This window comes from Acinonyx jubatus, chromosome B3 (genome assembly GCF_027475565.1).
Source record: "Acinonyx jubatus isolate Ajub_Pintada_27869175 chromosome B3, VMU_Ajub_asm_v1.0, whole genome shotgun sequence".
NCBI lineage: Eukaryota > Metazoa > Chordata > Mammalia > Carnivora > Felidae > Acinonyx > Acinonyx jubatus.
Window position 1 is genome coordinate 10,915,915 of NC_069386.1, and position 13,075 is coordinate 10,928,989.

Consider the following 13,075-nt stretch of genomic DNA (forward strand, 5'->3'; position numbering starts at 1 on the left):
TGCTGGGGAGGGACAAAACAGAGACAAGGACTGCCCCGAGGAAGGGAGAAGTCTGTGTTCAGCTCTGCCAGGAGGAGTTGCTGGGTCAGGGAGGGAGGAACGGGCTGAGCTGCAGCAATCATGAGCAGCATCCTGGAGGAGGTGGCCCGGACCTGAGCCCAGAGGGCACGTTGGTGCAAAGGATAAGAAGAGGCTTCTTCCGCCTCCGGGCAGAGGAAGCGCGCAGCCTGGCACCGTTGCTTCTGCGCGTGCGCGGCATCTCTCAACAGAGGCGCCAGGCCGGTCCTCGTGGGATGGGGAGGGGGGAAGAGCCGAGGAGGAGAAGGCAGGGGTGCCAGGTGACTCATCACAGCAGAGGGCGGAGCGATCCAATCGAAATTGACCTTCCTTTGATGGATTCCATGTTTTGGTTCTTTTCCAGCTCAGCGCCTGGCGTGGCCCTGGACCCCTACTCACCCTGCAATAAAAATTGTGAATGCCAAACCGATTCCTTCACTCCCGTGTGTGGGGCAGATGGCATCACCTACCTGTCTGCCTGCTTCGCTGGCTGCAACAGCACGGTATTGGTGATTTTCTGACTGGAGGGGATGGGGCAGGGGACGCGGGCAGACAGAGTAGTTTAAAACCCACGGTCAAGGGCAGCAGTGGGCCACCACATGTGTTCTATACTTTGTGTTCCTGCCCTGTGACTGTTTCCCAGACTCTACCGCAGTTGAGGATCCTCAGCAGAGTGGGTAGACTGCCGGGTCTTTCAGGCCTTCCTGCTAAATCAAGTAGATTTCCAGAAAGTGTCACGGAGCAACCAAAAGTTAAAAAAAAAAAAATTCAAAGGAAGCTGTACATAGGGAGCCAGAGAAAAAGATTATGGTTCAAGACACTCACAAAGGGTGTCAGTAGAATAGCCTGACTCTACTGGTAATGAGCTCCCCATCAACAGAAGTATATAAAGGAAGGCTAGAATACCATTTATCAGAGAAGTCTTCTTCCAAACCTGAGACTACCTGACAGTAATTCAACCTCTTCCTTTTCCGTTTCCTTTGCCTTATTATTCTCAACTAGATACCTCCCACTTTTACCCATCCCCCCCCCCAAACTTTTTTGTTTTCCCCCCTTGTCAGTATGAATTTTCCAATTGGCTATCAGCCTGCCGTTTTCCATGTTCTCTGCTTGAAAACCTGATGCTAAGGGACTGACTGGTCACCAAGTCATGCTTATACACCTGCCTGTCTTCTGCATCCACATCACCACTGTCCTGGTGCCAGCCCTCCTGGTCTCTCCCTTGGACCAGTGTGGCAGTTGCCCAACTGTCCCCACAGCTCAGGGTGGCCCCCTTCTGGCCCATCTTCTACACTGCAGCCGAAATGATGTCTGCAACACTGCAGAGGACCCTGTCTAATGCTACCCTGTCACCTATGAGATAAGATCTAGGCACTGAACTGGCTTTGTATGTGCCTTCAGCGCAAGTCTGTTCTCAGCCATTCTCTCTAGCTCTGTTTCCTTTTAGTTTGTGGTATTCAGCTTCCCCCACACAACGTGTATGCCTTTTCACACTTCTCTCCCCATTTGGACAACTCCTACTCAACTGTCTGTACCCTACTCGAATTCCCCCTTCTCTGTGAAAACATCCCTTCTCTTCTTTAGCTTTGATGTTCTTGCCTCTGTGGTTCTCTGATCTGTCTCTCCTGAAAGCTTCTCTCTCATTTCACTGCAGTGATCTGCTAAACATATTTGTCATCTGCTCTGATCTGTGAGTTTCCCGAGTGAGGGCTGTCATCCAGGAGTGCTCTGTAAATGTTCAGGAATGCATAGGTGAAGAGAAAGATAAGAAAAAGGCTAGGTGGCTGCCTTAGAGGAATTCAGAGTTGGAATTATTTGTTTCTTGTCCTGCTCACATTCTGTATCTTTTAGAGGCAGCAATTTCTCTGAAGGAAGAGAAATCGATCGCTTATTTTCATCTCCAAAGATTTCATTTTTCTTTGCTTTTAACATTTAGATTCCTGGCCAGTTATTAACATTTTTCTATTGAGAAAATAAATCCCGATGGTGGGGGGATGGTGGTGGTGGTGGTGGTGGTGGTGGAGAGAAACTGATTTTTTTTTTAATTAGATGATAAAGCAATTTCTTTATGTGACTGGAAATGAATTTTAAAATGGGATGGGGCCTTGTGAATGGTTAAAATAAAAGTACAAGCTATTCTTTTTCATGACAACAATTTTATTAACATCTTAATAGCCAAAAAGTTATATACGTCAGTTTTGCTTCTTGTCCTGCTTTAGGAATTGACTCAGTATAGGCTGGTATCCTGAGACCAAACAGGTCTCTATTCCAGAGCATTCTCTGACAGCCAAAAAAAAAAAAAAATTGTCTCAAAAATTGCATATCCCTTGATCTTGCATGTACGAGTCTTACTGAATGAGAGCCTCACCGGCCAGTGAGTCTTTGCAGCTGCTGAAACAGGAATGTGTGGAATGCAGTTATTGGATAGTGAGCTTCTCTGATTCCCTCTGGATAGACTGTTCCTTCTCCAGACACCTGCCTTTTCCTCACATTGCTGGAGGCCTCCTATCATCTGCTGGGGTGCAGGCAAATCAGAGAGGTTCTCCCGCGATTACAAGTCAGAGATTGAGGTAGCCCCGGGCCCCAGGACCGGGTGGGAGTCACATTTCTCCTCCATGGAGGCAGATCTCAGGATGTCCTGGCTGTCAACAGGTCGATGAGGCCACGCCTATCCCGGAAAGGGGTCCTTGTGACAACCTAGCCTTAAAAACAACCCTAACTGTAGAGGTCGCAACAGCAGCAAACTTTTTCAAGAGCCTGCGTGGGCCAGGCAACAGGCCTTCCACATGTCACTCGTGGTCCGTGACGGCTTGGCCTGGAGTCAAAGAAATCTCAGGCCACCATCCAAAAATGAGCAGAAAGCAATTTCAATCTTCTAAATCTCTGCTGCAGTATTTTGGGGAAATGCCAAATGGTGGATTATATTCCTGGTACATTCGCTCCCTCCTTCGTTCCCAATTCTTGCCTCCAAGCTCTCAAAAAAGCTCTTCCACAAGCTGAAGCCTGCCTCATCCGTCTTCCCAATTTCCCTTTTTCCTTATTATTCCTTCACCGTCTGCTGGAGTCCTCTAGCTTTCCAGGTGTGAGCGCAGCCATTCTTACCCCTGCACCCCCGGCCCTGTGTGCGTTTTCCCGTTGATCCTCCCGGCAACCTGGGGAGGGAGGTGTTATTTTCACTCCCGATGACAAACTAGTCACTTGCCCCGGCTCGCGCAGAGCATGGTGGTGGTGGCATTGGAACGTGGATTGGTCTGACCCCAAACGCAGTGTCTTCCTCTGACTCTGCTACTGACCTCTTGAGGATGCTTACCTTCTTCTTCCTTGAAAGGACTTCACTTATGTGCTCCATAGTCAGGACATTGCCTTCACAGGCTGGCCCTGCTGCCTCTGCAGCCTCAACCTCCCCACTTCTCCCACCTGTTGAAGAACGACTTACTATGTTGAACTTCATGGGGTTCCTCTGACACACCCAGCTCTCCCTTACCTCCAGGTCTTGTCACGAGCTGCTCCTTTTATACCTCCGGGCCTTTGCACACACTGCTCCTTTTATACCTCCGGGCCTTTGCACACGCTGCTCCTTTTATACCTCCGGGCCTTTGCACACGCTGCTCCTTTTCTCAAGGAGAGTCTTCCCTTAAGCCCTTCAGATGCACAGTAGTTCTTTTTCTGCAGCTGAGAAGCCTCCTCCCCGCTTATCACTTCTTCCAGGGCTGCATTAGAACTTCGTCCTGCAGAGTCCTCCAGCACCTGCTCTGTCCTGCAAGGTCAGACCCTCCCTCCCCAGTCCCCAAGAACAGCTTGTTGACTCCGCATCTCCTTCACTGGGCTCCAGCGTCCAGCGATGGGGTTGGGGTTTTCTTGTGGACCCTTGCATTTCCAGTGCCAGCCATGACTCTGGATAAAGGCCCCAGGCTTCCTGAACACCTGGCTGGAGGCCCCGTGCTGTCCCCAGGAAGCCGTGGGTGAGAATACTACTTCCTTGAATAGCATTTGGCAGGCCAGTAGGTTGGCCAATGCAGATTTTAACACTAAAGCTCCAGTCCTTGTTCATGTCTCACCCACTTATAACTTCCATCAGAACCTGTGAAAATTTCCCATAACTCTATTAAATGTGAATACGTCACCAGTCACATAATTCTGATTATAGGGAAATCTGGTTGGCATTAGTGGTTTGCTGATGTTAGACTTTCCTTGCCGCCCTGGCTTGGGTTTTGTATTTTATTTTCTTATTGCCTATCTCCTTGAGTGACAGCAATGAAAGTTTCCAGGATCACATTGAATGCACAATTTCTAATTCGTCTCCTTGCATACGACTGGGAGGGGTGACAAAAAAGATTGCGAGTTAATTTTGTAAGCTTCCTTTGGCATGGATATATTGCCCAGATTGTTCCTGTACCTTTCACTCTCAGAAGTAATTATTCCAACAGAAAGTGTGTTGGTATGCTGCTGACTGACGGCTGGAAGTTGTATCCTTTTGATGTACTGAATAATCGATTAAAACAAACAAACAAAAAGGCTTGTATCAGCCACCAGTAGAACGTTGGAAGTCAATACAGGTCCAGCACAGCAGTTGTAGGCGACTAATGAGAGACGACTAATCTATGTTCCCCCCCCCCCCCCCCATTCAGGCAATGGATATGTGTCGAGCACCTATTTGAGAAGAGCCTGGAGCCAGTTCTTTGGAGGGGTGGAGGGGAGGGGAAGGGCGGGGGACCCATTATGGACGCACGCAGGCAGTTTGTTGTTGACCATCATGGATCTCATCCCTGCCTCCCTATTAGGATTACTTGAGAGCTTTTAAAATATGAGGCCTGAGCCTTATCCTTAGAAAGTCTGATTTCCTTACTGTGGGATAGGACCCAGGTATCTGTATCTTTTGAAAGCACCCTCCCCCTGCCCCACACCAAATGTTTCTGGAATGTAACAGAGGCTGAGAACCACTGTGCCCCCTACAGAGCATCTCCAGCTTGGCATTGCTGACATTTGGGGCCGTATCTGTCTTCAGCAGCATCTCTGAGCTCTACCCACCAGATGCCACTGGCAATGCCTGCCCATTTGTGAAACCGCCAATGTCTCCAGATACTTCTACAGGTTGTGGTTGGGGGCAGGATCCCCCACGGTTGAGAACCACTACTCCAGGAGAAGGGATGGGTTCCTAAGTTTTTATCTTTCGAGAGACAGTGTCCGAGCTGACGCTGAACATCCAGCCTTCGACGTCCTTTCCCTTCTCACCTTTGTGTGGTCAAGCACTCAGGAAACTGAACTGGAGACTGGAGGTGCTGTGTCTGCGAAGTACAGAAGAAATGAACCGATTGTTTATACACCCTCTCTGCCCTACGGATGTGCTTACTGTGTCCTGAAGCAAGGTTCAAATGGCCTGCGCATTTCCTACACAGATCTGGGTTCCTGGCCTCTCTGTAGAAGTTGGATGAGAGCTGACTCGGCCCTGGCACCCTCGCAGGGCAGCGACGGGCTGGAGCTGAGAAATGGTCAAACCCACAAACAAGGCATTTGATCTCCTCTTAGCCGTAGTCCCCACCACTGGCTACCCCCCTACACCTGTGCCAGTTTTCTTACCTGTTTCCTGTCTTGCCCTCAAAGGTGTGGAGTTTGCAAGCCCTCTCACAGAGCCTGGCCCCGTTTGTCAGAACTGATTTAAAAGTGTGTACTCATTCAGGCGATGGCTTGTCAGAAGATGTGACTTCTGCTAGGGCATTGCCACCTGAACCCCTACTATATCTCAGGGCCTGGACGAGGCACTAGAAATAGAGAACTGGGGGGGCGCCTGGCAGGCTCAGTGGAAAGGCGTGTAACTTTTGATCCCGGGGTTGGGAGTTCGAGCCCCCACGTTGGGTATAGAAACTACTTAAATAGATAGGGGCACCTGGGTGGCTCAGTCGGTTAAGCATCCAACTTTGGCTCAGGTCATGATCTGTGGTTCATGGGTTCAAGTTCTACGTCAGCCTCTGTGCTGACAGAGTCTGGAACCTGCTTTGGATTCTGTGTCTCCCTCTCTCTCTGCCCCACCCCTGTTCATCCTCTCCCTCCCTCCCTCCTTCTCCATGTCTGTCTGTCTGTCTGTCTCTCTCCCTCTCTCAAAAATATTTTAAAAAATTTTAGGGGCACTTGGGTGGCTCAGTTGGTTAAGCATCCGACTCGGCTCAGGTCATGATCTCATGGTTCGTGGGTTCAAGCCCCACGTCGGGTTCTGTGCTGACAGCTCGGAGCCTGGAGCCCACTTCAGATTCCGTGTCTCCCTCTCTGCCCCTCCCCCTGCTGACACTCTGTCTCTCTAATATAATTAAACATTAAAAAAAGTAAAAACATTTTAAGTTTAAATAAAAAAAAGAAAAGAAATATAGAGCTAGAAAGGTAGGAGCTCATGTTTACTTTGAGATGAGATACAATGTACAGATAGAATTATGTACAAAGGAACACCCACGAGCAACAGCTAACCTATTAAGCGAAACGAGCATATTATAAAACAATATACCAGATTATGATCCCTTTTAGTAAAGAAAAGGAAAAAATCTAAACACTTGTATATCTTTACGTGGAAAGATCTATACAGAAGATGTACACCCAGCTGCTCACAGCACATTACCTCTGGCTAGAGACTGAAGCATTAATTTTCATGTTTCCTTCACATTTTCTGCAAACTCCTAAATGATCCAAAATGAGCACGTATCCTTTTTTCAATAAGGAAACAAAACTTTTTTTTTTTTTTTTTATGAAAAGATAATAACCTGACAGTAAAGGATAGGTGGTTACATGCCCATAAGAGGAAGACACAGACACATGGAGAGATCAGGAAACCCAGAGTGTAAACCCGCTCACGCAGGGATTGGTTCAGGGTGGGTGGAGCTGCGAGGGAGGGGTGCAGATGTTTTCCCCCCAGAGGAGGAATAGTGGCAGGGGAGGCTTCTCGTGTAGGAGGAGTGGGTATCAGGTGGTGGAGAGGCCCGGAAGGATATTCCAGCATGGACTGTGTGTGAGTGCGGGGCTGGTGGGAAGGCCTAGGCTCTGCGATACGGGGACAGATCCCGTGTGCAGGAGAGAGAGCAAGAGGGAGAGACACAGGGACGTGATGCTCACTCCTAGCAGCAGCCACATCCTTCCCCTTCTGTGTCCTGCCCACGCTTCCTTCCCGAGGTGGCTGGAGCAAAGCGTGGGCCTTGCTGCTCCCCGGAGACCAGCCCTTTCCTCCCCTTTCTGCAGGAGATAATTAAGGCTCTGCCTGGATGTGCTCTGGCTCCTGCGTTACCAGTGATGGGAGCGAAAGGTGGACGGAGGTCTTGCTTTCATCTGAGAATTTTTCTCCCTGGCCATTATCCTTCAGCCAGTGACCCTGAAAGGGAACAAGAGAGTCTCTTTCTTCTTGCAATTTTTCAATATCCCCTTTGCCTCTAGGCACGTGGGTTGTCCTGCACTTTGTGATGAGCATTGAGGTCGTTACCTAAAAATGCCAGCTTGGGTTGGGCCAATGAGGTGAAGAGAGTCCAAGCTACCAAAGGACAGTAATAAACGACAGGAGGGTGTCTGAGGAACTCCGTTGAATCATGAAAGGAACTGTTAAGTGTCTAGGACGCACAGGAGCGCGTTGTCACTGGAAGGAAAAGGTCCCAGTGTTTCGTGGTGGTATGGCAGCCCTCTGCCATCCCCTTATCAGGATGTGATGACAAGGGATCAGAGGTCTCACAGACAGAAGCGGGACAGAGCACTGTGCATCCTAGCATTCTCTGTGACAAACTCTTCTTTAAAGCACAGGACTGGAGCCCAAGTTTTAATAGAAATGGCCATTTCTGCCTCGTAACTGAATACATTACAGAAAGAAAACCGGAAAGAATATTCCAGAATTTGGGGGAGTAACTCTCTACTTTTCCACGTTTCGCAGCAGGCTCTCAGTACAAATCACTTCATCACCCCCATACCTGTCCCCTCGCAGAAGTCATCTTTCAACCTAGAAATCAGTTTTATTTGTGCAATTAATTGATCCAAGAAGCAAACACAAACAACTTCATTTGCTGGTATTTTTGAAACGCTGCAGATAAGTCTGTTTTTTTTCCTTATAATAGGAGCCATCAAAAATAGCATGCTTCTGATTTCCTTCGTCAATAGAAAATTAATCCGAGATTCTAAAGAGTAATTTTTCTATTTTCATGGTCTCCAGCTTTATTGCAATTATTTATCCCCATCATTATATGTGAATGGAAACATTTCTCAGTCTAAATTAATGACTGAATGTGGAATAGGAGTACGATTTTCAGTGACTACTCTTCATTGATTTCTTCTTTATTTTCTAATGCTCTGGAGTTCTTCATTTTTTTTGATAGATGACATATTTGTATTGTTCAGAAGTCAAAAAATATAAAAAAGAGGGAGTGGTATCTCTCCTTTGCGCTCTGTCTCCTGTTCACCTATTTTCCAACCCACTGCTCTGCCAAGTAGGTAATTACTATGATTAGTTTCTTGTGTCTCCTTCTGGATTTTAACGCATATCCAAGGTTTTTCTTATTCCATACCTCGTTGTTTGTGGGTTTTTTATGGTTAATAATTTATATTGGTGTTCTTTCCATATCCATACGGGAAGAACACTCTTGTATCTTTTTTTTTTTTTTTTTTCTTACGGCTACGTGGTCTTTCCTTGCCTGGATCCGTAGGAACCTGTTTAACCAGCCCCTGTGATGAGTGTTCAGATCGCTGCATAACTTTGGGTCTTGCAAACAGTGTTGTGCCTCACATTGTACTTACGTCATGTTGTGCGCGGGCCCATCTGTCTGTAGGATAAGTTCTTATAGAATTTACAAGTGAGTCCCCTTCTGTCCTCTGGGTCACCGCTGGTTCCAAAGCTTTGCCTGGCCTCCTGTGCGAGCACAGTGGTCGTCTGGTTATCAACATGCTATGTCAGGATGCACTTATTTCCAAGAAAGCCAGGTCCTGCTCCCACCTCCCGCCCCAATATGTGGCGCCAGACAGAGAATGTAACTCCTTCCCCTAGGTTGGTGAGCCGGGAAGACGTTCCTTTGAAACAGAAGTGGAAAATTGGACGTTTTCCAGGTCAGGAATGATGCACCAATCTCCCAGAGCCTAGTGCACTTTGTCAACAGTGAAATATATTGGGGACTGCCAGGGACAGCACTTGATTCAGGCCATGACTGTCTACAGGTGGCTTCTGAGATCCATCTGCTTTTTGGACTGGCCAGATGGAACTGATATATACAGACAGGGTGAGAATTAGGATCCTAGTCTCTGTCATCTCCTTGGTAAAGTGAATCGTTCTGTCACATCCAGGTTATCTCTGTATTTTCAAGCTTCCTGCTCCTCAGAACTTTTGCAAGTTTAGGGGTTCCCGCGTGGATGCCCGGTTAATATCAGCGGAAGAAGGGCTGTTCCCCCCGCTTCCTTTCTATTTGGGATGGCAGTCTGAAAGCCCCCAGGAGGAAAGTCGTCTCTTACAGTTACGCACCCTGGGGAAGGTGAAACCTTGTGTCCTCATCTGTGGTTCCTCCCACCACATGTGGACATCCGGGTGGACGTTTCTTCTCACATAGCTGCCTCTGTGGCCAGAGTCCCCACAGCCCCTTTAGCACGACACGCAGGTCCGTCTCTTGTGTCACCTAAGCCCAAATGAAGGATGTTACACTCTCTCTTGCCGTGTGACCACAGGCCCAGCATGTTCCCTTAGATTTCCCTCTTGGAAGGGTTGCAGGAATGTCCCAGGTGCCTGTCCCCCCCCCCCCCCAGACCGTGGGACCACCCAGCATTTCCAGATGCTGTCATTGTGTTAGAATGAGTCCTCTGCCCAGAAAGGAGTCCCATCCATGTCCCTGCTCTGACCCTCTGGCTTACCTCCTCCCCAGCCTCTTCCACGGCTCTTCTCAACTAAGTTAAGTCTGAATAAATAAATACAGGTTTGCCTACAGCCTCTGGGAGGGACCCAGCCATCTCCAGCTTCTCTCCTGGCCACTTGCCAGACCACATCTGCCCTGGTTGCATTTCTTACTTCTGCTCTTGTGGTGTTAATGACTCTACAAATGCTTCATTTCTGTCCAGTCGGACTGCAGCTGCCCTTGGCCTGTTCTCGTCCCATCCCTTCCCCTGGCTTTGTGTGCCATCGCCTCTGTCCCTTGTCTTGGATCAACTCTGCTGCCCACTCACTCCATTCCCAGGACATTGGCTTTAGGGGACACACTCATCCCCTCCCCGGACCAGACAGAGCTGTGCAATCCCTGTGTCAGATAGTCTGAAATAAAGATGTCTTATTTTTATCCCCTTCCATTAGAGCAGGAACACAGACCTAATCCAGAGTGGGTCCATTTCAGAAGGGATTTTCTCAGAGCAGAGAGGAGCCAGGCAGTTTTCCTATCATGGTAAATATGATGCACTTGGGCCCTAATCTAGGTATTGGGCAAAAATCTAAGACTGAGTCTTAGATTAGACCTACTGTAATAGGTCCCAATTACAGATTACTTCTTAAACAAAGCTCTCCAGTCACAGGGTTTATTCACCAGGTTCTGGCCCTGATCACTCGGCTGCAGGACTCACGTCATAGTCCTAAGAGGCTATGTGAGTCAGAGCTCAGTTCCTAGGGTGGTTGACTAAGCAAGACCACAGCCATCTGGGAGGGGCCTGTTCCTCATTTATACGTGTGCATTCTTTGGGTATATGTGGTTCTTAGCCCCCTACACCTGAATCTCTCTTTTCTCTCAGGCTATGACAGGGATCAGAGACAGAAGGATTTGAGGGTCTGAGAAGGACTTAGGATACGGTGAAATGAATAGGCCTTGAGATCTATCCATTTATTCAATAAACAGCTGATGAATCCCTGTCATGAGCCAAGCCCTGTTCTCTAGAGCTGAGGATAAATTAGGGAGCAAAACTACAATGATGTCTGGCCTCATTAGCCTCATAGTCATGAGGAAGATGCATCAGACGTGGCAGTAAGGAGCAGGGTCCAGAATTCCCACCTGCTGCCCAGAGACACCATTTCTCGGGCAAGAGATGTAGAGGGAGTGGAGGTTGGGGCGGGGGGATGTACATCTGTCTGGGTTTGGTCAGGAAAGCAGCACCCACAGGTATTTTGGAAATAAAAGAATTGAGTGTAGGAAATAGAGCTTACGTGAACGTGGGGGAGTTGAGGAATTAAAGTCTCGAAGAATCACAAGACCGATCTTTGCCATCCCCAGAAGCACCAGCTGATGTGGGTAAGAGGGGGGGCTTGTGGGAAAATCCCAAGAAGCTGTGTTCGTATGACTGTCTGTGAGACGAAAGGGGTGCTGACCATGTCAGCAGGTGGACAGCCGAATCGGGAGAGGTGGGCATAGACCTGTGCTGTCAGCAGGGCAGATAGAAAAGAGGGCGGGTGCAAATACGGCTGCTAGGGCCAGCTGGCACCTTCTGGACACCTCTGCGGGTATCATCCTTGTGTCTGACCTTCAGAGCGTAGTGGCCTCTGCTTCACTTCTGCCTTCTAAATCTCACCCGTGTTCCCCTCCCGACCAGCTGTCACCCCTGAAGGGAGGGGGATTCCAGAGAAGTAGTTCCCAGATGTAGATGGGGAGGAGTGCCATGCTGACAGTGCAGAATCCAGCTTGGGGCATTTGTTCCTGGATTTAGTGTGGAAATGGCGACATGCTTGGAGCCTTGGGACAGGACATAAAACGTGGGTCTGGGACGGTCATGGGCTATGGAAGCCAGGGAGGGGAGTGGTTCACGGGCACATGCTCTTGGGGGCCCCTGTAAGAGAAAAGTGGACGGTGGGGTCGGGTTATGGGGGCCACCGGAGATCTTAGCACGATCCGGTTCCCGCGTGTGGGGACAGAAGCCCCCAGGAGTGAGGGGGAGCTTGGGGAATGAGATGGAGGTGGTGGGTGTAAACAGCGAGCGAAGTTTGGCTGTGCAGTTGGGGTCTGGGCAGAGGGGGGCATAGTTTCCTCTCCTGGGCAGGAAGAAAGGTGACATTTAGGTTGTCATTGGGGAGCAGCCCTGCCTCCTGATAAATGCAGATGAGGATTCATTCGCCTAGGCATTCTAAAACCACCTGCTAAGAGTTACCTGCTCTGTCTCAGCACCGTGAAACACTCGGGACAATGTGCATAAGACATGGTCTTCCTTTATCCCGGGAGCCACGAGGCCTCCTCCAGGAGTGTGGGAAGGTCCCTCAGTGGTGCATAGAGTGTGCCCTCATACAGGGGCTCCTCGGGGCCCATGAAAAACCCTGGCTCAGGGCTGGCTCAGCCAGTGGGGGGCCTCTCAGGAGGTGGAGGTTTTACAGAAGAGCTAGCAAGACCCCTTGGGCAGAGGTGGGTGGGAAGGGCCAGGGGGCCAAGATCTCAGCATCTCCCATGGGAATTACAGTAAACACCGTGGGGTGCTGTAACCTGGCCACTTATACAGAGGCACCTGCTCTTGGCACGAGGCTTAGGAAGAAGCATCCAGCCCCACACCACGTCTGCCCACATGGGTAAGCGCCCCTGGGCAGGATGCAGCCAGGTGGCTCTGATGGGGCAGGGAGCGTGGCACAGAAGGGCTTTTGGACATCCCTGAAAACATCCCATGTGACTTGATGGGATAAGAAAAGCCCCTATCTGTGCTCTGTGGGAAAAGAAAAGGGGCGAGAGGGAGAATGGAGAGGAGAGGAGAGGAAGGAGGACAAGGACGAGCAACGTGAAAGCCAAAGGGGGTTGGTTTGACCCTCAGGAGGATTTTTCTTGGCGTGTGCTCTGAAAGCCGAGCAGTCCTGAGAAGAAAAGCAATGAATCATTTAGGATTGTTTTCATTTTGTATTCATTAAAGGCCTCTGCACTATTATTATCGAACCTTAATTGGCTCGGCGCTCGCGTGGCACTGCCTCTCCCAGCCCCTGCCCCTCCCCTTGGCCATCAGAAGTTCCTCTGATGATGGAGCTGGGGCCGGACCTCGCTGGGGAGCAGGGGCAGCTGGGCAAGAATCTACCCGCAAGATCAAATGGAATGCGGCCGCCTTTTTCTCCCCCCCCCCCCCTTGGATCATGTATTAA

At 49.4% G+C, this 13,075-nt stretch overlaps 1 protein-coding gene across 3 annotated transcripts in view; it reads left to right on the top strand.

Annotated features, from left to right (window-relative positions):
* SLCO3A1 (solute carrier organic anion transporter family member 3A1) overlaps positions 1-13,075 on the top strand; it is a 310,573-nt gene that overhangs the window by 263,482 nt on the left and 34,016 nt on the right. For all 3 annotated transcript variants that reach the window (XM_027067982.2, XM_027067981.2, XM_027067983.2), the window contains exon 7: positions 422-560. In XM_027067982.2, the coding sequence (XP_026923783.1) occupies positions 422-560 (139 nt within the window). The remainder of the gene's footprint in view (positions 1-421; positions 561-13,075) is intronic.